Source organism: Typha angustifolia, chromosome 7, assembly GCF_048772165.1.
Source record: "Typha angustifolia cultivar Huaian chromosome 7, ASM4877216v1, whole genome shotgun sequence".
In the NCBI taxonomy this organism is placed as follows: domain Eukaryota; kingdom Viridiplantae; phylum Streptophyta; class Magnoliopsida; order Poales; family Typhaceae; genus Typha; species Typha angustifolia.
Genome location: NC_133245.1, coordinates 13,550,161 through 13,574,605, shown reverse-complemented (window position 1 = coordinate 13,574,605; position 24,445 = coordinate 13,550,161). Strand labels below are relative to the sequence as shown.

At 34.9% G+C, this 24,445-nt stretch overlaps 3 protein-coding genes across 4 annotated transcripts; 1 reads left to right on the top strand and 2 right to left on the bottom strand.

Annotated features, from left to right (window-relative positions):
* Positions 1-3,451: 3,451 nt before the first annotated feature.
* On the top strand, positions 3,452-7,512 carry LOC140761872 (long-chain-alcohol oxidase FAO2-like). The gene is made up of 3 exons (XM_073099385.1): positions 3,452-3,767; positions 4,113-4,385; positions 5,550-7,512. The coding sequence occupies exons 1-3, from the start codon at positions 3,510-3,512 to the stop codon at positions 7,317-7,319; spliced, it is 2,301 nt and encodes a 766-aa protein (XP_072955486.1). The 5' UTR covers positions 3,452-3,509; the 3' UTR covers positions 7,320-7,512.
* Positions 7,513-10,316: 2,804 nt separating this feature from the next.
* On the bottom strand, positions 10,317-16,754 carry LOC140763286 (succinate--CoA ligase [ADP-forming] subunit beta, mitochondrial). Its single transcript, XM_073101406.1, has 12 exons — positions 16,490-16,754; positions 16,143-16,253; positions 15,225-15,336; positions 14,302-14,366; positions 13,636-13,713; positions 13,110-13,184; positions 12,821-12,973; positions 12,568-12,702; positions 12,246-12,410; positions 11,911-12,033; positions 10,700-10,771; positions 10,317-10,594 (listed from the first exon to the last, which is right to left on the bottom strand). The coding sequence occupies exons 1-12, from the start codon at positions 16,589-16,591 to the stop codon at positions 10,517-10,519; spliced, it is 1,269 nt and encodes a 422-aa protein (XP_072957507.1). The 5' UTR covers positions 16,592-16,754; the 3' UTR covers positions 10,317-10,516.
* Positions 16,755-19,141: 2,387 nt separating this feature from the next.
* On the bottom strand, positions 19,142-24,426 carry LOC140761919 (protein disulfide isomerase pTAC5, chloroplastic). 2 transcript variants are annotated; one of them, XM_073099453.1, is made up of 6 exons: positions 23,804-24,426; positions 21,597-21,692; positions 21,355-21,447; positions 20,346-20,586; positions 19,467-19,504; positions 19,142-19,374 (listed from the first exon to the last, which is right to left on the bottom strand). In XM_073099453.1, exons 1-6 carry the CDS (start codon positions 24,353-24,355, stop codon positions 19,261-19,263), a joined length of 1,134 nt encoding a protein of 377 aa, XP_072955554.1. In that variant the 5' UTR covers positions 24,356-24,426; the 3' UTR covers positions 19,142-19,260. The 2 variants fall into 2 exon arrangements, with proteins under 2 accessions (XP_072955554.1, XP_072955555.1); XM_073099454.1 differs by having other exon boundaries at positions 19,142-19,365; positions 23,804-24,423.
* Positions 24,427-24,445: the final 19 nt, after the last annotated feature.

The window sequence follows — 24,445 nt, the reverse complement described above, 5'->3', positions numbered from 1 at the left end:
TGAAACTTTAAAAATAAAAAATAAAGAATAAAAATGCAGGAAACTAATCAACTGCATCATAAATATCAAAAAAAATAATAATAATAATATAAAATATTATATCATTTAAAATTAAATTTTCTTTCATAGCCTGAAATCATATTTATCTTACAAATGATTATGTTACTAGACTACAGAACTTCTTTAAAAACTCCATTGCCCATAACCTAGATTATACTTGTATGAAATGGACTGGTGCACTTGTGATTGGGTTTGTAATATATCTCCTTAACGTATGAAGTATATATAAATATTTTCTTTTAATAAGTTTTTGGCCATAATAGTCTCCTTAGAGCATCTCTAACCGGGCTCCAAAACTCCAAATTTGGAGCCCGGTGGAGCTCCAACCGGGCTCTATATGGGGCTCCAATTTGGAGCCATGAATAGTGGGGCTCCAAATTTGGAGCCCCACCATGAAAATGGAGCCGGGCTCCATTTGTCATATCAATTTTTTAAAAATACTAAAATTGCCCCATAAATGTTATATTCAATAATTTTAATTCCATTTGTATCCTTTATTAAATAATTTAATTAGTTAAGCTAAGTATATAATTAGTTTTACTAATCGGTTTTTAATAAAAATAATACCATTGGAAAGGTCTCATCGAGACCTTTAAAATGAGTCTAATATTAAATTACTTTTGAGTTAATTTTAATTTTAATTTTTTTATTATTTATAAAAATGAGTCTAATATTAAATTATTTTTGAGTTAATTTAAATTTAAATTTTTTTATTATTTATAAAAATGAGTCTAATAAATCATGTGCCTAAAATATAATTACTCAAAATTATCCCCAATGTAAATATAAAAAATTAAAATATATTAGATATGAAATACATCAAACATGAAATACATTAAAAATGAAATACATTAAATAAAAATTACATTAAAATTTATATTCCTTCATTCCCGTGCCTCTTCCATAAGTGTTTAATTAGTGCATTTCGAAGCTCAAAATGAGCCTCTCTATCTTGGATCTTCCTATATCACGCAAGGAATCGTGTAATGTAATTTCGATACGTTTAATTAAAAAATTAGTAATTTAAAATTACTTGTAAAACTATTGAATATTAATCTTATTTTAAAGATCTCGATGAGAGTTTTCTAACCATATATTTTTTAATAAAAAATAATAACGCTAAGATGATCTATTAAATAATTTAAAATAACTAATATAATAATATATATTATATTATTATTATAATATATATGGAGTGCACCGGGCTCTTGCTCCGTATTTGGAGCATTGGAGATGCTCTTAGCTATTAAAATAACTATTCAGCAGTTTTACGGCTAAGAAAAATGACCAATAATTTATCTTTTTATTAAAGAAAAAAAAAAGGTACTTTCCACTTAATAGTTGTGTGCTCTACATTAGATGACAGTTGAGCTAGCCAGTACAACCCAAATGAGAATAGTAAATAGTATTTTAAGGAGACCCTTTTTGGTACACAACTCAAAAGATGCTCCTACTACTGTTTACTTATTAAAAGGCCGAGCTACATAGTTTTAACTATGTGGGCCATTTGCAATTTAGCCTCCTCTTAAATCTCACTGAGTTTAACTAGCATGCTCGAATTAGGCTATTAATATAAAACTACTATAATTTGCAATATATTTTTTCATTCTATATATTATCTCATCTATTGATTTTGCTACTTAGCGCTTAAAGAAATAAGAACGACGAGAAGACTAATTAATCTGAAGTCTTATACGTAATTATCCTCTCTCGACTCTCCCTCTAGCTCTCTCTTATTAATACGTCTATCATCTTTATTATCTAAATTTTGAATATCCAATTTGATTGAAACTATAAATTACCATGTATATCATTTCTTTATAGTATTCTTAGTTATTTATTAATTACTCATGAATATGGTGAGGCCAATATTGTTGTTTATTTTAATAAAATTCCAATTTAGTATAACTTCAGACGATGAAGCTATGGCACAAGAATCCTAAAAGATAGAGAAGTTCATTATTAATAGTTAAATTTAATATTTAAATTTGCATGTGTTTTGTATTTATTTTTTATTCTTAGAGTTTGCATGTTTATATGTATTAATGTCCGGCCCTCCCCTATAGAAAAATCTTTGGCTCCTCCTTTTATTTATAGGTTATGGGTCCATAGGTACTTCTAATCGTTGGGCTTTAAAATTAATAATGTTAGTATTATTAAAAATATATATTGGAATTATCCTATTATTTATTTTTTTATCACTAAATCATCGTAAACCTTCTTTCTAAATATATTTATTGGTAAATACTTTAATATTTCTCTAAAATTTATAATCATAATCAAACAACTATACTAACTAGTTTTCATACATATACCAGTTTTAAAACCATACTATGTTAAAATTAGTCCAGAATAATATGCTTAACTTTTAGATTACACATTCTTTTCTTTTATTAAAATTTTTCTCTTAAATACGATTGCAATAGATATGATTAGATATTAATTATAAAAGATATTATTTAATACTAAATAATTTAATTTTAATTTTTTACCTTCATAGGAGATAGACTTTAATTTAAATTTAATTTTCTATCTCCGTCTCTATTTGTATGTATTGTCAAATTTTAGTTTAAATTAATTTTAAACTAATGAAAGATACATATAAATAATTTAAAATAATTGAAGAGATAGAATTTAATTGAACTTTAATCAAGTTAATTATACAAAAAAATATTAATACTCTTATTATTTTATATATATATATATATATATATATATATATATATATATATACTGTAAGTTAAGGATATATAGATCTTTTATTTGATAAATTAGTATGATAATATTACTATCAAAAGATAACATGTAGGGTAATATATTTTAAACATAAATAATTATTTATTAAACTAGTAATATCTTTTAATATTTTTGCAATCACATATTGATAAACACTCAGGGTTAAGGCACTGAAAAAGCACTCATATTTATTTAATAAAAGCAAAACTATTCAACTCATTTTGGCAATTTATGTTAATAACATTTGTAATTGCAATTTAAATAAAAGTTTAAGAGTAAGGTAAAAACCGCAAAATGTATCTTTATATTAACGAGAAGCATCTTAATCACATTAGTTAGTACTTTTTCCATAATCTAATGTACATCTAGCCCAACTCTTGTGGATGGGCCACCGCCAACCTTGCTTTTGGAATTCTATAAAAATACTGTTATATATATATATATATATATATATATATACACACACGTATCGTTGGCATCGTGCCAATCTTCACGGGTTAGTTACGGACAAAGGATAAAATAACAAAGGTTTGAAAGATCCATTCCAATCCAGATGTAATATCTAACAACAATTATTCTCTCTCTCTCTCTCTCTCTCTCTCTCTCTCCCCCCTTTTGGACTACTATATTAGTATAAATAAAACCAAACCTTCGTTCCAAAGCAAACAAAACAAAGCATACCTTTGACCTTTCGTAGAGTCTTCTCTTGAATTATGGAGAGAGAGGGAGACGAGAAGAGAAGTCAAGGCCACCCTCTTCTGAGAGGAGGGAGGAGGAATGGAGGGAAAAGAGATTTCACCCATGGCTTATCTTTCTCCCAAATCCGATCACTGTCTGCCATCTGTGAGGCCTTCATACCTTCTCTGCCAATGGAGCATGGCCACTTCAGCAGTGGGAAGGAGGACCCTCCAAGCAAGACCCTTCAGGCTTTCTACCTGGCTTCTGGTTCCGAATCCTCTGTACCAGATGAGGTCTTCTTTTCTCTTCTAACTTCTTCTTTTTGGTGTTCTAAAAAATATCAGTGGAGTATTAACTTGATTCCTTATTCCTCTTTGATATATTTTTTTTCTTTCCTTCCCACCGTTTTACTTATGTTCTAAAAGTCAGTGATGGGCCAACTTTTCATTTATCTTTTTCTCTGATTAATTTGTGCTAATGAAGTTAGATGAGAGCACGTAGAGCTATGTAAAATAGTTACATTTTCCATTTTGCCTGGCCTTGTCTTTAATTTAGTAATATTAGCATCATGATTGTATTTATTGTCCCTGGCTTCTTGTTCCTTGTACCTCCATGAAGCATTTAAGATATTTGAGCAGGTTGCAGAGCTCATGGTGAAGAGATGCCTCAGGGAGGCTGTCATTCTGATCAGAGTAGTTCTATGGCTCCTCACTACCAGGCTAGGGACACTAGGGCTTTGTGGGACTCTTTGTTTATCTTGGGGTTTCCCTTTCATAAACAAATTCTCAGATATGCCGCTGGATAAAAGAGAGGAGGTATTGAAGAGATGGAGCAGGGAGAAGCTACTCTATCCTCTAAGAGTGGTTTTTGTGGCAGTCAAGATATTGTGCCACTTCATCTTCTACTCAATGGTATAACTCCTACCCTCTTCTTTGAAGAATTCAAGATTGCATACATTTATGACTTCATATATTTTTCCTATTGCTAGCTATGAGCAGAGAATTAGAAGGATTACTGGAAAACCTACTTGCTTATATTAGATGTAGGTGATATAAGAAGGTCATGAATGATCATGCCTTACCCCATTTCTAAAGTTGGTTTCAGGTCTGATCCAGGACAATAGTTTGTTCTTGAGGAATACCTTTTTTTTCTAACTGAAGTATCACTAGTCTTGTGGGGTAGTTGTCGAAAGGACAGGCCACCATTGTCAAGGAGACAAAAGGTCTGATTCTGATATGGATTTCACACTAATTTCAAGCGTTACCGCCCTCCATTATGAGGGCTCTCAAAGAAATTTAAGTCATTGCTACAGCTACACTCTTGTCCTTTGCCAACATATCATTATGTATGGCAGCTTCGACAATACAATAACCATTTGTTTGATTATGTAGAAATACAAAGGTATAGCGTGATCCTGTAATTGTAATAGATAATAAAAGTATTCTTAAACATCCCAAGTACATTTGCTATCAAGTATGTTACTACCATATGGATGGTAGGAGAAACCTCCACACCAAAAGTGAGACCAGTACTATAGATAATTAGTCCACAATCTACAGGGCCAACGTTTCAGGCATAATTTTTTGGAGAATAATAGATTTAGGCATGTTAAATCATAGTCTTATACTAGGATGGGGACCAGTCTTTGTTTCTCATTGGTTAAGAAAGTGTTGATTGATAGATGAGGACCTTCTGAGTTCTTTTTTCCGATCTTATTCTAGTCAATTTTAGCTGCTGGAAAACTTCAACAAACTCACCGGCCTTTTAGCTTCTTTTCTGGAGGTGTTTTCATGCTATTCCTTTTTTTTTCCAAGGACTTTTTTGATACTTAAGATAAGTATAACAAGACACATGATTTATTTTGGTTCAGATCTGGGACTGTAATAGTGTAATGAAATTAATAATGTTCTTCCATCTGAAAGATGGTCATATATTTTGTGGCAAGTTATCATACTGCTAAGTTGCTTTTATTATATTTTTGTGGCAAGTTATCAAAAGTAGAAAACTACTAGTAGTAATTAGTTTCTGTGATAATGATACATTGCAATATGGATTCGTTTGACTTGTCATCCCAGATTGATGAGAATTCAGAGAACCCTTCATGGAGTGCAATTGGTTACAGCCTACCCTCTGATGGAAGCACTACACCAGATCAAAAGGAGAGGCCTCTTGATAACGGGATCATCGAGACCATTAACCAAGATGATTCATCCCTGCTCCAATCCCTTAAACAGAAAGGCCTAACAGTCACTCAAGACTCCAAAGAAAACATTTACAAGATTGAATGTGATGCTGTGGTAGTAGGTTCTGGATGTGGTGGTGGAGTTGCTGCAGCAGTACTTGCAAGCTCTGGTCTCAAGGTGGTTGTCATTGAGAAAGGAAACTACTTCACGTCCAAAGACTACACCTCCATAGAAGCTCCTTCCATGGAACAGCTATACGAGTCTGGTGGAATTCTAAGTACTATGGACGTGAAAATGATGATCTTGGCAGGTTCGACGGTCGGAGGTGGCTCTGCCGTGAATTGGTCCGCTTGCATCAAGACACCTGACTATATCCTCAAGGAATGGACAGAAGAGCACAAGATTCCTCTCTTTCGGAGTTCAGACTATTCTTCTGCAATGGACGTCGTCTGTAGAAGGATCGGAGTAACACCTAACTGCAGAGAAGAAGGACTTCAGAACAAAATTCTCCGCAAAGGTTGTGAGAAACTCGGCCTCCTAGTGGACTCCGTGTCGCGAAATAGTTCAGAGAGTCACTTCTGTGGTAGTTGTGGCTATGGTTGCAGAACCGGGGATAAGCGCGGCACTGATACTACTTGGTTGGTTGATGCTGTCAATTGTGGAGCTGTGATCTTATCAGGATGCAAGGCTGAGAAGTTTTTATTTATAGATAACGAGGAAGGCAAGAAGAAGAAGAAGAAGAAGAAGAAGAAGAAGAAGAAATGTATCGGATTAATGGCAAAGAGCTTGAGTCCAGCAGTTACAAAGAGACTAAAAATTGAAGCAAAAGTAACAATATCTGCGTGTGGTTCTCTCCTGACGCCACCATTAATGATGGCGAGTGGACTCAGAAATCCAAATATCGGCAAGAATCTTCACCTCCACCCCGTAGTCTTTGCATGGGGCTACTTCCCGGAGTCTGTATCTGATCTAAAAGGCAAGGTTTACGAGGGAGGCATCATAACGTCGATACACAAAGTGCAAGAATCCGAGAATTCGCACTTTAGACATCGAGCAATCATAGAGACGCCATCGCTGGGGCCTGGGGCATGCGCGACGCTTCTCCCATGGGTGTCGGGAGAAGACATGAAGGAGAGGATGGCGAAGTATAGCCGAACTGCGCATATCTTCGCATTAATCAGAGACCATGGTTCAGGGACAATAGTAGGCGAAGGAAAGATTAAGTACAGACTAGATGCATCAGACAAAGAGAATATGAGGGAAGGACTAAGAAGGGCGTTGAGAATTCTGGTCGCGGCCGGGGCGGTAGAGGTCGGCACGCACCGGAGTGATGGGCAGCGGATCAAGTGCAAAGGCATCAAGGAAAGTGAATTGGAGGAGTTCTTGGATGGTGTTAACATTCCAGGAGGGCCAATGTCCAAGGGTGAGGTGTGGAGCACCTACTGCTCTGCTCATCAGATTGGTAGTTGCAGGATGGGAGTTAGTGAGCAGGAGAGTGCAGTTGATGAGAAGGGTGAGAGCTGGGAGGCAGAGGGGTTGTTTGTTTGTGATGGCAGTGTGCTGCCTACTGCAGTCGGCATTAATCCTATGATCACTATTCTATCCACTGCTTACTGTCTCTCCCAAGGGGTAGCAGAGTCCCTGAAGGGAGAGTCTCAGTGAGACAATTGCTCAAAACAAACAAAGAAGATCTGTACTCATTAATGTTGTTCAAGGACCATTAGTCCTTGAAGAAGTATGGACAATCTGTGTACTATTTGAAATCAGATGAAAACGAAAAAAATAAAATAAAAAATTGGGTATTAAATATTTTACATCTCAAATACCCAAGTAACGCCGTAAAATCTTAATTCAATCAGTCTATGTTTAAATAGAGAATAATGCCAAATGTCTATTTCTTTATGGAGCTGTCTTTTCAGTATAATTTTTCTTGGATTAGCTGTCAACATATATTATATTTGTAAATCTGCCCTTATACGCCATGGGATTTTTACAGGTCTTCTCTCATCCATTCATTCATTATCATTCCATTCTGACACTTAATTAATTGTATGAAAGAATGAAGGCTCTACTCCCATAACAACATCCTAAAGTTGTGATGGGGGCATAATTATGGTCCCGTTTGGAGTAGAAGGGTCTTTATCCAAAATAATCTCTCTTTTATTTAATATATATATATATATATATATATATATATATATATATATATATATATATATATATATATATATATATATATATATATATATATCTTGTCAAATAAGTGACAAGGAGGTGAGATGAAAAAGAAACCAAGGATATCTTTATCCTAGCTCTTGAGGGTCCAAATTGCCAACGTGCATTACTTGTTTTCATGGATAAAAGATTGAGATATCCCACCTCTTTATCCCAAAAGACTAAATTACCAATTTAACTTTCTCAACAATTCAAATTATCTGTATATTTATAATAATTAGAATATATTAGTACACTACGTTTGTAGTGAATATGTTTTGATAGTAGACATTAATTATGAAGATATCTATATTATGTAAATTATTACATTATTTTTTGGCCAAAAGTTCTAAAAATAATCATTATATGATAATAATTGTTGTAAAAAAATTATAATTTCTATTTAATTTGAAATCTAATTCTTATCATTTCATAAAAAAATATTTATTTACATTAGATCTGGAAAACAGTAATAAGGTCAATTTAATCAAATTTTATTTCTTATCCTAATTATCACAATCAAACACCATCTTATCTCATAGTATTATCCAACGGTTATCCCAATTTCCAACCAAACATCTAGAACTAAATTAGGATAAAAATTTTCTTTATCCTAACATAAGTCGTCATTTTATCTCAATAACAACCTTTTCTTATCCCATTGCCAAACGAGGCCCACGTAAATGATGATCAGCGACGTGCGACGTGGATAATTTATGGACATGATTTTGAGAATTGAGAACCACAAGATGATGTTCAAAAATAATATAAACATGTACATTTTTTGATAATGATCTATCATGTCGGGTTATAAAAGTTGCATCTGGGAAAACCAGCTTTAATGCTATATCAAAAAACTAAATGATCTAAAAGCTAACCTTCACCAATTGCATGACTTTGACACGGCTGTGTGACCACTTTTACGCAAACAATTGCTTCAGATTGTGACGTGCACCAATGTGAAACAAATAGCTTTAATGACATGGTATCCAAGGCCTCTCAAATGGGCAAAGCCAATTGGGTTGTGATATGGAGAGATGCAGCTAAAAGCATTGATTGCATAAGGCCACTGCCTAAATTTTGGATTCTAGCCATGGATGCCCATCAAGTTCTTTGAAAGAGCTCTCAGCAGTTTCTTCGCTAGGTGCAATTGGAAGGTCTCACAATTAATGCCAAAGAGAAGTATTCACCTCAAAGAGAAAAGGGCTAGTACTGGCTGTAATTAATGATCTATGTATTTGGTCTGCTTCTCAAGTCCATTGTTTGAAATGCCTTCCAGTCTCGATCGAAATTATCGAACTAATAAATAGCTTCAAGACGGTGTGGTTGATGGTGGAATGGGTATATCCACTTGCCCTAAACGGGAAATTTTTTATCACAAGCTTGATATCTTTCCTTAATTGCATTCAACTACTTTATCTTGTCGCTATAAGCTGGGAACTTTGCAAGTTGAGGTTGATCTGGCTCGCTAATATAGATATGTTCTTCCTTCATTTCTCCATTTTCGTGTGTTAATATTCACGCTATGTATTGAACGTACCTACCGATATCTGAATCAGAGGACTGCATTTACACCTTTAGAGAATGGAAGAGAAAAGAAGAGAAAATAAAACAAGAGGAGATAGAAAATTTTAGGAGCAAGGAAAAAAGTAAAGAAAAAGTTCACGAACAGTTACTTTTTTCTCTCTGCAAAGATGAAAAGAAATAGAAAGGAAAAGAAAACTATATTTTCTCCTTTTTTTTTCTCTCTCTTTCTTATATATTCAAGCGAAAGAATATAAATTATTTCCTCTATTTTTCACTTCTCTGTTTTTTTTTCCACTCCCCTCCTCTTCCTTTATATCTTATTCCCTCTACCCAAACATAACCTCCTCTTCTTTTCTATCCAATTCACTCTATCCAACCATAACCTCCTCCTCCTTTTCTATCCAGTTCACTCTATCCAAGCATAACCTTAGTGCTACAGTACTTAAATGTACCTACTAATATCTGTCTCACTGACTTGGTTGTTACTATTTGATTTTTTTTTTTTTTTGATATTAAGTATTTGAAAATTTGAATCAATGAAGATGTACCTATTTATATTGGCTGCGAAACTCCGTACTCTTGGACCATGCGTAGGTGGGAGACTCATTTATTAAGGTTAATTTTATCATTTATGACCACATTACAGTGAAGCTATTAGCAACAATTCTACAAGTTATTTTAGATAATAGTTCTAATAGCGTTAGCTTAACGGAGGACTCTTGCAATGAAGTCGTTACGGCAAAGCTAAACCACGTTTCTGGCCTTGTGCCAATCATTATCACAAGCTGTTTTATTCTATCCAATTAAATTCATTTTCTGGAAAAGTATATGTTTGTTTGCGAACATTCATTTTGGATAGAATTTTTACATCACGAGAACTTTGGATTTGTGAACGACGCACCAGAATGGGCAACAAGATAATTCAAAGAGTCATCCATTTGACGATGGTGGAGGCTGAAAACTTGTGTTCAATTACATTATTCCAACAATCAAACTCAACAGAAATTTGCTAGAAATAATTTGATGCCCAAAATTTGTAGTTCATGCTCCCATGATCTATCACAGCATGGGTTTGTTTTTATAAAAAAAATATCCAAGAATGACATCGGCCACAAATTCTAGTTTGTGGCTGCCTTCACAGCTTTCTCTGCAGCATCATCCAGATCCTCTGCTGTGATCAAGGCCATCCCGCTCTCCTATAGTAACACAAATATCATCAAACGATGTTATATTGGCTTCTTCGTTTCAGGGGTATAGGAGCTCAACGAGGATGAGCAAGAACCACATCATAGAATCCTTACCTTCAGAATTCTTTTGCCTTGATCAACATTGGTGCCTTCCAAGCGAACGACAACAGGGACTTTCAATGAAACCTGAGAAATATAGTGAAGAAAGAGAACAAAGTTATTTAGTTGTAATGGTGGAATTAGAATTACAATTCAACCCAAAAAAAATGTCATTGTCATTAATAAGAAATAACTTTAGATAAGAAAATAAGGTTACAAAAACTATGCTTATTGAGCTAGAGCATGTTTTATATGGAACCCATATGACAGGAAGACATCTCAAAGCAAACCCACCATAAACCCAGTCATGATTGGGATCCTTTCCACATGGTCAAATCAATTTGAGCAACAGAATCTGGAACACACAACAGAAGTCTGACAGAAGATGTTGGATATTTCTGGTTCAAAATTAACAGATTACATGATAAAAGAATTTCTGTGACACCCATTGCCAACAAATATCCAGGAAAAGTACAAGAACCAAGCCTCTAGTCCCAACTATTTTGGGTTGGCTATTTGAATATTTTTTCAGCATTCATCTTTTTCCAATCTACTTTCATAGTTTTGTGGCAGAAACTTTATTTTGACTGCTAACCTAACATAACTTTCCAGTTGTATCTGGGGGCTTGAGACCAGCTGATGAAAGGTAGCACAGTAAGCACATGACATGCAGGGATGAAGAACTAGAAGTGGTGAAGTACGTAATAATTCCATCTCCTAGGGCATCAATTCCTAATATTTCAGCCAAATTTAAAACCCACTGACATTTAAGTCCACGACTAAAGGATAGAATGCATTTAGCTCCCTATCGTGATTGCAAGTTTGCAACCATAAGTAAAAGTCACATGAAATATATAAAAGTAAATACAATAGCTGACAGACCCAAAAGAGGTTAACAAAAATCCAGTCTGACAAAAAGGCTACAAAGGAAATAATACAGAGTGTGCAGAACCGTGTTAAGAATTTGTCTTTTAAGAACAATTCCTTCTAGAAGAAGTTACTTGAAGAAAAGAATGTACTACTGTTCTTAATTTACCTCATTTGACTCCTTATTGAGACCTAAGGTTATCAGCACTTATCTACCACAACCACATTTAATTAGCATAATTAGTATCCCATGCAGTCACGATAACAAGAGGACTTTAGAAATGTTCTGATAGATATAATCAAAGTGATAAATGTGGTTGGTTGTTGAACCAGAAATAAACATAACATAAAGTATAAACCTGTTTAGCTGCGTTGACAATTCCACTTGCTATCACGTCACATTTCATGATTCCTCCAAAAATGTTAACCAAAATAGCCTTCACTCTGTCATCAGATGTTAATATTTTAAATGCTTCCACAACCTGAGCAAGAATCATATAATATAAATTAGCATTCACAAGAAATCTTGGATGTCATAATGGACAAATATCTGAAGAAGACTACAATCAAGATTTTTCCTTAGATGATTTTTCATCGTCACAACACTGTTTTTTTTCATGCCTATATCTCACATAAACTTTGAGCAGGCAACCATACACCAAAGAGCAGTTAGATGTTCAAATGCAATATATACCTGCCCTTCAGATGCATTGCCACCAACATCAAGAAAATTGGCAGGTGTTCCGCCATGCAACTTTATAATATCCATAGTGGCCATGGCAAGTCCTGCACCATTCACCATGCATCCAATTTCCCCATCCAACCCAATATAGTTCAAATCTGCTTTGGCAGCAGCAACCTGCAAAAGAAAACAGGAAGTGAGAATTAAATATCAATGAAATTTTTGGAGAAATTGAAAAGTGGGAAAATCATTAAGTCAACAAGTAGCCTTTCTAGACATACATACAAGCAAACAGTTAACAAGTTCATCAGGAAGACCATAACCGATGTTGTACCTCTCTAGGGTCTTCTTGTGATGCATCACGGAGAGCAAATATTTCCTTCTGCCTAAAAGCAGCATTGTCATCAAAGTTTAACTTCGCATCAGCCGCTACTAGCTGGTTATCAGATGTCTCAGCAATTGGATTTATCTAAGAACAGAAGTAATCATACTAATAGGTTAGGAAGACAAACAGAAGAATTAGCAAGATTTGTGTTAAACAGCTAACAGAAAGAATTGAGAGTTGAACAAGTTTCTAAGTGGATTGCCTCTAATTGTGTGCAGTCACATTTGCAAAAAAGTTCATATAACTTCTTCACTTGTTCTATTGAAGAATTTCTGTCCGCTACTTTCGGTTCCAAACCATCAACAACTTTAGCTGCATCTTCATCTGTTATTCCCTTGAACACATCAATTGGAACCTTGCCATAGAAAGAAGGAAGGTTAAGATGTCATCTATGAAATTATAAAAATAATGGAACTCTCAGAATGAACTGAACCAGCTAGCCATGTCATGAAGATATTTCCTGAGAAATGAAGAAACTACGTATATATTACCTTAATAATCATATCTGGGAACTTCTCCGCAAGGTCTTCAATGCTAGTTCCCCCCTTTCTGCAAGCTATTATGAGCTGAAATAAAGGCAGAGCAGTAAGCTAAAAGATGAAGAAAAAGAATGCATAATGACTAATGAGTAATTAATTCCATAATTTGAGGAAAACAGAGTGAGTATTTAAATGATTTCAGGGGTAACATTTCTTATGAGTATGCTTATTAGTTATTACAATGTAATAATAAGACAGTGAATACAATGCAAAAATCAACGTGTATGCTTCATACAGCATCAATGTACACTGCAACAATATTTAAGTTTACCAAAAGTTCATAAAATAAATGTAGATAAAGAAAAATAAAAAGGAACTCTCTTTTCCACTGTTATGGTAAAATTGCAGTTACATTATACACCAACAAAATCAACAAATAACACATTCTAGAATAAACCAAAAATATAAGCAAGTGATCTTCAAGAAACAAAGAAGCTGCATGAAATAAGAAAGGCAGGCTCTTGATCTAACAACATACCGGGCCGGCAGTCTTTCTATCAAGGGTGATGGCAAAGTACATCTCATTAACAAGTGATAACTTCTCACACAAGTAGACCTGCAAAAAAAAACAAAACAAAGTGATTCTAAGCATTGTAACACTTAAATGCTAAAAGAAAATTACTAAACAAGTACTAAAGCATAGTGCATATGATGACATACACCTAGTGCTACATTAGCAACATGAAACCAACATTTTTATGCACATCTCCAGCCAAATATGTGCTTTTTGCAAATGAAACATCTTTTATTCTCTTTAAAACAACTCCTGACCAAAACTACTGCTAAGCCTAAAAACACTAGTGTAATGGTACTAAAACCCTGTGTTCCATTTGTTTACTATACATAAAATTTACAAACCCAAAATGGTTTTCTCATTTTCTATCCTCACGTTTTTCTGCTTCATTCTTCCTCTACCGTGTCTACCGAAGCTAACAGAATGTCGTGGTTAAATTATAATTGGGGATCTTTCTCAAGCATGAATGGGAGAATGTTTTATAGGATAAATAAACTGTGTATATTTTGTCAGAAAATCAAAGTATACAACTCATACAGTATGTCTTGTAGGAGAAACTTTCATGGCTATAACAAGGAGAAACAACAATTTAGTTACAACAACAATGTCCATATATCAGTAAACACTAACCTTGCTCACAATCTTCCCTTGTGGGCCAGTTTGTTTGGTGACAAGAATCTGGCCAAGCATTTTACCTGTAAAGGAAATGAGCAGGCTAACTAAAAACATTGATATTACAATTCTTGTATGTGAATATTCAAAATTATTTTTTCAGCAATAGCTTACAAGTAGACAAAATGAACAAGCTAAGCAAGTTTAGCAACCCAAATTGAAGTGCGCTAACAACATTCATTAAACCAAATTTCAAACATATAGATCATTAGATCTACTTTGAGAGAAATTATAAATTTCTTAAACAATTTTAGACCATTATCTTTCAGGAGACTTTACTATACTACAAGTTGAGTCAGTGCTTAGACAATACTGAAAGAAACTTTCACAGTTATGAATATAATATACACTTTTTTACTGAAAAAATATACCATGCTAATGCATACTTTAGTAAATATCTGCACAGACTGGCCATGTAGTATGAGAACGGCCTCTTTTTCTATGTGATAAAACATCAGTAATTAATAAAAATTGTAAATATGTTTCTTGGCTACTCAAAGGTCCCTTTGCAGAAAAGAGAGGAATGAGTAATGCAATTTTCAAATTTTTGTGCTAACATTAAAACTAAAAAAAATCTTAGTCTTCCTTTCCATCATTGAATCCTAAATACATACTCTACTTAATGTTCCCACTTCCTCATAAGAAACCTATACGCAATATCAAAATTATTGCTTAAATGTTATAGATTTTGTGTGATACATTGAAAAATAAAATAAAGAAGACTATTTATCAAAAAGAGTCTGAAAAGAATACAATGAAGCTAGAATTGAAACCGATCGAACCTGACTGAGATGTTTCGTTTTTTAACTAAGCCAAAACTGAAACTTTGAACTATGATAAATAGAATGCAGATAAATATAGAGTTACAAGATCTCTTGAACCTGCTATGTCTTCCACCTCCTCAGACTTAACAATATGCACTCCACCCTTTAGTCCACTTTTGAAGGTTCCCAGGCCTCTTCCACCAGCAAGAATTTGGCTTTTAACAACAATCTGCACAGTCATCTCTAAGATGAGTCAGACTCAAGGAATATGATTACATCAACGAATATGAAAAGAGTGTAACATCCAATTTAGAGAAATTGCTGGATGAAGAAGAGAAAACTTTATGAACTCTTGTCGCATAAAAGATGTGATAGCATAAAAGTGTTCCATCCAACTCCTTTGCTTTGCTACTGCTTATTATATGTTTCCTATTTCCTAACGCCAAGAAACTAATAATAGAGTGAGTAGATAATATTTTTCCTCTCATACATTTAATTTTTTTTTTCTTAGCAATTAAATGATATAAAACCATTTTTCAGCTGGGCTGGGACAACAAACCAGAGCATACAAAGAATATCTGAACTTTAAGAAACTCATTAATCTGGAACAAGTGATGGATGAAGCTTTTCTATTTCATGCATTTTACAGGCTACTATGGAACTGCAAATGACAACAAAAAGATGAGAGCTGAACAAACATCTGATTCATAAGTTGTTCTCCCAGCAAACCATTCAAGCTACTCCCAGAGATAACCTAGGGAATAAGTACAGGCTTGATTTAGAAACAATTAACAGTAAATCTGGTATCTCATCACATTGTTGGCAATCAATTTAATCACATTACAACAAGCAATCTGCTCACAGTGTTGTTGCTTTGTTGTGCTTCATTCTCCATACTTACCATTTGGAAATTAATGTATTTATCAACTATAAAAAAGAAGATAATAGTACTGACTAACAAATTACTTGCCTAATGTCATAACTAAGGTAAATATCATAATCTACAGAAAAAAAAAAGGAAAAAGAAAAGTATACCTCCTTTTCATTAGGAAACATACTCTTGATGGCATCCTTAGCCTCTTCAACAGACGAGACGGCAACTCCTCTTGGAACGTTTACCCCATATTTGCCCATCAATTCAGCACCCTGCCCCCGAAAGGCTACACAAATTAACACTATACACCGACATAATAAATAAAATCCAAAAAACATTAAAAAAATGTCAGATCAACAGTCTAGAGACATCAGACTACACGAAGGAAGCATACAAGAGAGAAATAGCACATACTTATTTTATTCTCTTTTTAAAACCTATTTCCCCTAAATTTTCGATAAGTGAATCCAGAAAGGCATAGGCTCAAAGAGAGGGATCGGATCGCGACCTGGTACTCGTGGATGTTGAGGCGCCGCAGCTGCTGCTGTTGCCATCTCCCCGCGAGGGAGAGAGATCGAGATACGAGCTTTCCAATCGATCCCCTCACCATTCCTCCTCTAGCGAGGTCGATCACAGTAACCAATCTGAAACCCTAGAATCGAGGAGAATCCTTAAGAACAGGGGAGGAGGAGAGAACCCTAAAAAGGTTTGCCTTGGCTCTCTTCGCTGCGTCCCGTCTCTCTAATTTTACTGCTGAAAGAATATTGCAAGCAATGGATTTAATCGAAAGAAAAAGGGAATTTTCACTTTCTAATAATAACCCTCGACTTGTCTATAATTGGATCCATCCCTTTTTTTCTTCTTCTTTTCAAGTTTTCTTTTGTATTTTCCCCCTATTTTTATTTTAGCTTAGAAGGCTCTTATGATTGATTAACAGAACTAATTAAATTAACAAGCCTTATGTTAGTGTGATCTTACTCACCGTGTTAAATGGTCAGTTATTGAATAAAAAAAATTTAAGGAAGAAAAAGGAAAATTTATGGGAAGAGAATCTTGACCTTCCAGTTGGCCTGTTGGGTCGAGTTGGACTTTGAAAAGTTAGAAGCACGACAGCCGCCTTTGAGATTTACTAGGCGACCAAATAATTTAAAAATTATATTGACACAAAAATGGAGATCTGTAAAATATCTAAATTAGAGAGAAAATGAGGAGAAAAATGTAAAGGTAGTAGAAAATAGGAAAATTTATTGTCTTTGGAAAAAAGAAATATTGTAATAAGGTCTAGAACGTCAAGGAATCAAAGTTAAAATTTTAAGAAAGGGTTTCTTTTTTATCCTTATGTCTCTAAACTTTATTTGCATTACTCCACTGGAGTTTTTTTTTTTTTAATACCAAACTAACCCTTTTTATATTTTATTTATCTAAATAAATAATAACTAAATTTAATACTAAAATGGTTGGGTGGCACTGTAGCCTTTGGTAATTTCAACATTTAGCCTTTACATAGAAATGTTAAAAAATTTATTTTATAAAATACTCAATTATTTAATATTTTATATTTAAAAAATGCTAAAAAGTTAAGTGTTTTACTAGAAAAAATTTAGAAAAAAGTAAAAGTAAAATTTTGGAGGATTAAGATTCTACAAGAATTTTATAAATTTTTTCTTTATAATTTTATCTATATTTTCTTCGTTTAGGATTTGATTAAACTTCAATCTAAATTATTATATTCATTTTTTTTATTTTTATAATAATATATTATATGTCTAATAAATTATTAATTAGAAAATTATAAAGTTATGATCTATGAGTAGTTAAGTATCTTAATAATAATTGAATAGTTCAGTATTTTTAACTAACAGTTTAACGTTTTACTTTATTTAGATAAAATGTTAAATAATTTAAAGTAAAATACACGTATTTTAATATTAAATTTGGGAAACATGTCATAGTTTGGTCAAGCGTCGCCCTTTTCTCCTCCTCTTAGTCTTCCCTGTTCCTCTCTTGCCACTTCCTCCCCGTTTCTTCAACCAGAACCACTCCCTCAGCTCCATTTGCACACTATTCCTCCAGATCCTTATATCTATACTAATCTACTAGTCTCATACCCAAAACAATGCCTTCAAAATCTCGCCTACACGTTAAGCCTCTAAGAGCACAAACCTCCCAAAGCTGCAAGACATTGCACGCCAGAACATTGAGTCTTGGTTTCCATTTGTCCAACAAGCTGGGAACGCCCTTATCGACATCTACGCCAAATCTGGCGTTTTGGGTTATGCCCAGAAGGCCTTCGACTACCTTGAGGAAAGCAATGTTACTGCTTGCAAATTCGATACTGGCTGGCCATTCAAGGTGGGGTTCTCCCACTGAGATGGTATGTGCTTTCCGATCCATCCGGTGTTCCGATGATATTACTGAAAAAGATGTTATTACTTTTCCACATTTCAAAAGATGCAATTGTCACTGAAAAAGCCTGGTGATATTACTTTTCTAGATGTTCTTGCTGCTTGTACTCATGCAGGTTTAGTCTCTGAAGGCGTTTCTTTGATGCCATGACCAGATAATATAGAATAGCTTCTAGGGTGGATCATTATGCCTGTCTGATTGATCTCCTTGGTCGTGTTGGCTATCTTAAAGAGGCTCAGGAACTCATTGATGAACTAGCCTTTGAATCCGACAGCATGACCTGGTCTACATTTCTTGCAGCTTGCAGAATGCACAGGGATGAAATAAGGTGGAAACTTGCAGCAGCAAAGCTCAATAAATTGGAACCAGACAACTCTTCGCATTATGTATTGCTTTCTAATTTATATGCTGCATCTGGTAATTGGGTTGAGGCTAATATAGGGAAGCAATGCAAGAAAGAGGGATCAAGAAGTTACCTGGTTGTTGTTGGGTTACAGTGGAAGATACAACTAGCTCATTCATAGCAGGAGACAAATTCCACAACAATGCCAATGACATCTGTGAAGTTCTGAAGGGTTTGATTGGCACAATGAAAAAGTATGGCCATCTTGTTGAATATGATTTACTCTTGCTGGTTGAACTTGTTTGAGATCTTTGATTGTTCCATTGCCTACCATTTTAGAATGTGCGCTTGGAAGAACTGGTGAAAAACTCTCTCTGCTTGAAAATCTAACTCATTTATTTTGAATAAATGGAAGTACCAATATGACATTTTCATATATTTGAAGTCCAACTCATTTCTAAATTCTTACTATTAATCTGTTTTCTTAAGCAATAACACAAAAATGGTGTGATATTTACAGCAACTTCCAACTAATTCTCAATAGCAGTCTTCCTCCCTTCACAAACATCACAGATTGTGTAACCCAGGCCTTCACAATATGGACATTTAGTTCCTTCATCAACCCACTCCAAAAACTGCAAGAACTTTGGTGCTCAATAATGAGAAAGAGCAGATATATGAAGAAAAGAAGGAAATAGTGGGAGTATAAGTTCTCTAATATAGAATAGAAACTGACCTGTGGCTCAATGTTGGGTTCACCAGATCCATCACATTCTGTAGGAAAATAATTTTTTTCAATAAGCCTAGTGTTTTCTAAAGGATTAATAATTGTGTTCAGATGATGTGACAAAATGGTCCAGAGTAAGCATATGATTCAAATATACTACTGATGAAATTTGACTATACAAGGAGTTAAACAATGACATGTTTTACTGGTTCTCTAAGAGAACACAGATGTCAGAAAACACATTTCCCCAACTGAAGGTGAGAGCTGTAGTTAACCTGCATAACATGGAAATTTAAAGGTCCAGTTCACAAGAACATTGAGAGATCTAAGAGGAAGGTTGTGTACTGAATTAACACTGGTCATAAGGAACGAATCTAAAATGTCAGAACTGGTTCTGACACACTATCTTGAATTTGTGGCACCCTCTTGATATGTATACAGTTCCTAAGAGATTTTAATCATCAACAATCACATAGGGACCGGTAACTTAATCATAAATTAGAATTCAAGGAATTGTATCCCGACAAAGTTCAAAAACTAATATGCAATCCTAATTTCCTAACCTAGAAAAGATAGCAAAAGAATGTTTGGTGGATGTGTGTGGATAAAAATATTTATCTTAACCTTGTTGCTGTACCAAAACAGGGTCTGAAGGTAAGTATGTAAGATGAAATGTCATACAGCACCAACTGTGATGTAGTTTATAGCTAAAAGTATATGAAAGCATGGTATTGTGAACATAGTATTTCACAATTATTCTTCTAAGGGAATACAGACGCATTAAATTAAGTTTTCTTGTAATCCAAAATAACTGCCTCAAGAGTTGTGATGAATGATTTCCAAGGGCACAGATGCAAAAGAATATAAGCACTGTATATGCTTTAGTACCTGTGCACATTAGACGCCCTTCTCCACGACAAGTGAGGCACTTTGTAGCAGACACATTACTTCTGCTGATGGGTTTATTCTTCTGCGATAGCCTGGATGGCTCTTCCCACCTGTTTTCACCTAGAAGAAACACTCTGTTTTGGGATACCTCAACTTCTAAATCACCAGTTTCCTTCACAACAGTTTGCTGAATCTCTGCAACTTCTGTTACAGAAGCAACTGCAGCTCCATTTTCACCAACCTACCAGAAAATTCAACTTTTTCCATTAGAATTTTCACCCATAAATGGTAATATTACCGATTTAACATGTGAAGTATCTACAAGAAGATGCAATAAAAGACGTGAATGCCCTAAAGTAATGACAATCCTAAATTTACAGTATTTTCATGTAGGAAGCAAACATTTTGGTTTGATGTGTCGCAAGATAGTGAACTAATAACTTGTAAGATAAAACTAACTGTGCTAATTGGATGGCACTTAGTTTAAACTTCAAAGTGCTGCACAACAAATTGAAACTACAGTATCTCCATATTAAGCAAAACTCAAATTCTTTCTTGTTAGCCTCTTTCTAAGATGCACAAATTTTAGATGGCTACTGCTCGGTTGCATGAGCTCATATTGCAACCAATCAGGCAAGAATTCCTAAGTTACAACTGGTCTTATAGGTTCAGGCCACACCGCTCTTTCACGATTGCATCTGAGTTTGCCTTGACTAGTTACTATAAAATCGTATAGGTCTGATTGTTATGTCAGTAACCACTCATAAAATTTGATCAAGTTGTCAATAACTGATCAAACATTTTGGGGATTTAAACTATGGTCTGTAGCTAATATGCTTGATGAAAAAAAAGAAAAAAGGACTTTGGATATTAATAAAATTTGTGAAGGATTCCAATAGTGAAAACCAGATAATATCCTGGAAGCATCCGACCTAATGCAAAAGTGCAGTAATTTTTTTTTTTTTGGTAAATTGAAGCAACACAAAGAAATACGACTTGCAGCATTTACATTCAAGCTGGAACCTTTCATCCTCTGCTCCATAAATAACTTTTCAAGTAGCTCTGATGTCATAATCCCATCCTCTGGGGTCCCTAATGCAGCCTGCAAAATGAATGCGTTACTCTCATGTCATGCTGGTGTATAAGACTGTAAACAAAGCATACACAAATTTTATTTTCCATAGAAATTATGAAATATAGCTATCAATTACTCTTGAAATTGGTTCACTAAAAATATGAAAAACCACAAACCTGCCAAGTTTTCACTGCACGTTCAGTCCCACTTGAGAAGTAAGAGTATTCCATATCTTCTTCACCTGAATAAAAGCCCAGACTTTCCAATGCTTCCTGCCCAACAGCCATTAGAAAGCCATAAGTTTTTTAAGATGGTTCCACGTAGAAATGGTACAACCAGAAAAAGCTGTTTGCAAACTTGGTCCTAATTAGACAAATTCACCATCAGCGTCCAGCTACCCTAAATGTATAACAAGCATCCAGCAAGATCTTGATTTTCATATTCATTAATATAGGTCTGAAAATCATAGAGAAAGCTGTGATATCCCAAGTAGGTATAAACAAGAAGAAATTTCAAAGATAATGTAACGAATTTAAATGTGTTTGTATATTTTTGCCTTCAAGTTAAATAGAGATAACATGGTGCGCATTCATTTAAGCTTTTGTTCAAAAGAGAGAAGTTCTATAATTTTGTCAATTGTTATGACTTATGACTAAAAATGGTGATGCGAACTGGGTTAGCTCGAATCACATCATAAAAATATTGGGCTCGATGGATCGAATCTAGTTATCTCATTTATTCTGCTTATGTAATTTATTAGAGTTTTTGTATTTTAAAATTTAATTAATTAGCTAAGTTCAGTTTAATTCAATTTTGCACAGTTTTGAAATATTCAAAAGATATTCGTCAAATGTCTGAATATTATGAAACCACTTAGATAAAATCGAGATGTCATGATCTACAACTTCTATATTCAAAGTCTCTTCAGATTCTATAGATGGCCGAATAAAGAACTAATCCAAAAAGAATAAAAAAGATTAATTTAGCTAAGTCATATTATCTCCAATTCATGCTTACCTCTAATGTAAGTTATAAGACAAATCTTAATACGAGTCAGATTAGGACTAGCCTCCATATATTTGTGGAGTGCAACTCTAAGTTAGGAATCAATCATTAAGCAAAGATTATTCGGCAAAGTCTTATCACCCCTAATCTCTTCTCTATCTTCTCTTGGTCGCCAACCAAACCATCTCCCACTACCGAGCCATCTTCTTCCTCCTCAATCTCTACTCGCTAGTCTATAACCAAGAGCACTTCAAATTCTAAACTAATCCACCGTTCACGTCCATCCCACCACCACTGACCTTTGGTCGTTGTACCCAACATAACTTCTAATCTACTCATCCGATCGATAAGATTTTAATTGTGTTAAATTTCTTACTTTCAGAGAAACAACATATCAGAATCTTAGCCTGTTCCAATGATTAAATCAACCAGCATTGTCAGAACTGTTATGAATTGGATTAAGTCGGTTCGTAACATATGGTCACTTAGTGCGTAGGAAGCATATCATTGGGCTTCCTTACTGCGATATCCTGATGTCCAAGAACTTCAACAGAGTGGAATGCCCTACTGTCTGGGCTAGTTTTGGCATCTGCACTTCTCATGTCTAACATTTTAGATTTACCGTCAGCATAGTTATCTTATGTAAGATATAAGTTTGATATACATTGTATACTTTTAACCATAATATTTCTTTATAATTTGTACTTCAAAATGCTGCAAATCATTAATGAACAAACAACTAATAGCTGACCAGAGTCTCATGACCTAGTCTGAATAAAATATTATGTTTAGTATTCTTCTTATGACCAACGACTGACATCTTTTCCCCAGATCTATTACATCTTTTTGCAGAAACAGGGAAGCCCTTATGAGTTATAACTTCTTAATCCTGTGTAGCGTACGACTGGAAAAATATGATTGATCAAATATGCTTCAAAGAGGTGCTGTTCATTCTGGTTTTTCTTGTAAAAGCAGCGATCCTCTAATTTATCAGAATATTATGACCCTACAAGCAATATAACTTAGAGAATGCAAAGCTTTAGATGGAGTCATTATTAAGTAATGCAGTACAATAATTGATGACCGGATCATAAACTTTTCTAAGGATCCTCCAATTATGGCTTATAAGAATCAATATCAGATGAAATAGCGTTTACTTTAATTTGTTAAAGAAAATGACAGTCCGAATATCCTCAAAGAGGCCAGCTTCTTTATATGATAAGTTATCGATCATTCCAGCAATTCGTAAAGGTAACAAACTCCAATGTTCTCATCAGTTTCAACTAGTAAACTAAATTGGTGAAATAGAAAATGCAAGCTTATCCGATTTAAAAATCAAAACAAAACCAATATCATGCAACTGTACTAACAGCCTAACCTGCATTGCTCGAACGTCCTCCCCTTCCGCTCCCGTCCTCAGCATCCTCCGCTCAACTTGCCTCTCCCCAACCTCCTCTTTCCTCTCCTCCGCCACTTCTGAAACCCTAACTTCCTCAAGCACCATCTCCTTCACATCAGCCTCCTCCACCAGTGCCAGTCTAGACTCCGCCGCCGCAATACTTCCCTGCTTCTTCACCACCGCTTCAATCCCCGGGCGGTCGCGCTCCAACGCCTCGATTCGAAGCCGTAGGGCGGCGATCTCGGCGAGGAGGGTCTCCCGCTCCGATACCCATCGGGATTCCTCGCGGAGCCATCTCTTCTCCTCGCGGATCCATCTCTGCTCCTCGCGGAGCCATCGTGCTTCCTCCCGCTCCCAGGAAGACGGAGAGGAGGAGGAGGAGGAGGAAGAGGCGGAGATGGGGGATTTGAGGGAGAAGCTAGGGTTTCTGCGCACGCGAAGTGGAATGGCGAAATGGGATTTGAGGGGTGGGCGGTGGAGTCCGGAGAGGAGTGCGGGGTTGGAACGATGGAGAGGAAGCGTCGAGGCCATTTGGGAACGTTTAAGAGAAGTGGCGGGGAGGGAGAGATAGGAGAACGGATATTTAGTTGTCCTTTTTGCATATCGCGTCCAGAATTTTCA

Bases quoted from the DNA above. Each gene is read 5' to 3' on its own strand.
- LOC140761872 (XM_073099385.1), top strand. From the start codon at position 3,510: ATGGAGAGAGAGGGAGACGAGAAGAGAAGTCAAGGCCACCCTCTTCTG. The intron at 3,768-4,112 runs GTCTTCTTTTCT...ATATTTGAGCAG, and splicing joins AATCCTCTGTACCAGATGAG to GTTGCAGAGCTCATGGTGAA. The intron at 4,386-5,549 runs GTATAACTCCTA...TTGTCATCCCAG, and splicing joins ACTTCATCTTCTACTCAATG to ATTGATGAGAATTCAGAGAA.
- LOC140763286 (XM_073101406.1), bottom strand. From the start codon at position 16,591: ATGGTGAGGGGATCGATTGGAAAGCTCGTATCTCGATCTCTCTCCCTC. The intron at 12,703-12,820 runs GCAATCCACTTA...TTCTGTTCTTAG, and splicing joins GTGACTGCACACAATTAGAG to ATAAATCCAATTGCTGAGAC. The intron at 10,595-10,699 runs GTAAGGATTCTA...GTGTTACTATAG, and splicing joins AAGGCAAAAGAATTCTGAAG to GAGAGCGGGATGGCCTTGAT.
- LOC140761919 (XM_073099453.1), bottom strand. From the start codon at position 24,355: ATGGCCTCGACGCTTCCTCTCCATCGTTCCAACCCCGCACTCCTCTCC. The intron at 21,693-23,803 runs GTTAGGCTGTTA...GCTGTTGGGCAG, and splicing joins AGGACGTTCGAGCAATGCAG to GAAGCATTGGAAAGTCTGGG. The intron at 20,587-21,354 runs GTAAATGCTGCA...ATTTTCTGGTAG, and splicing joins TGAAAGGTTCCAGCTTGAAT to GTTGGTGAAAATGGAGCTGC.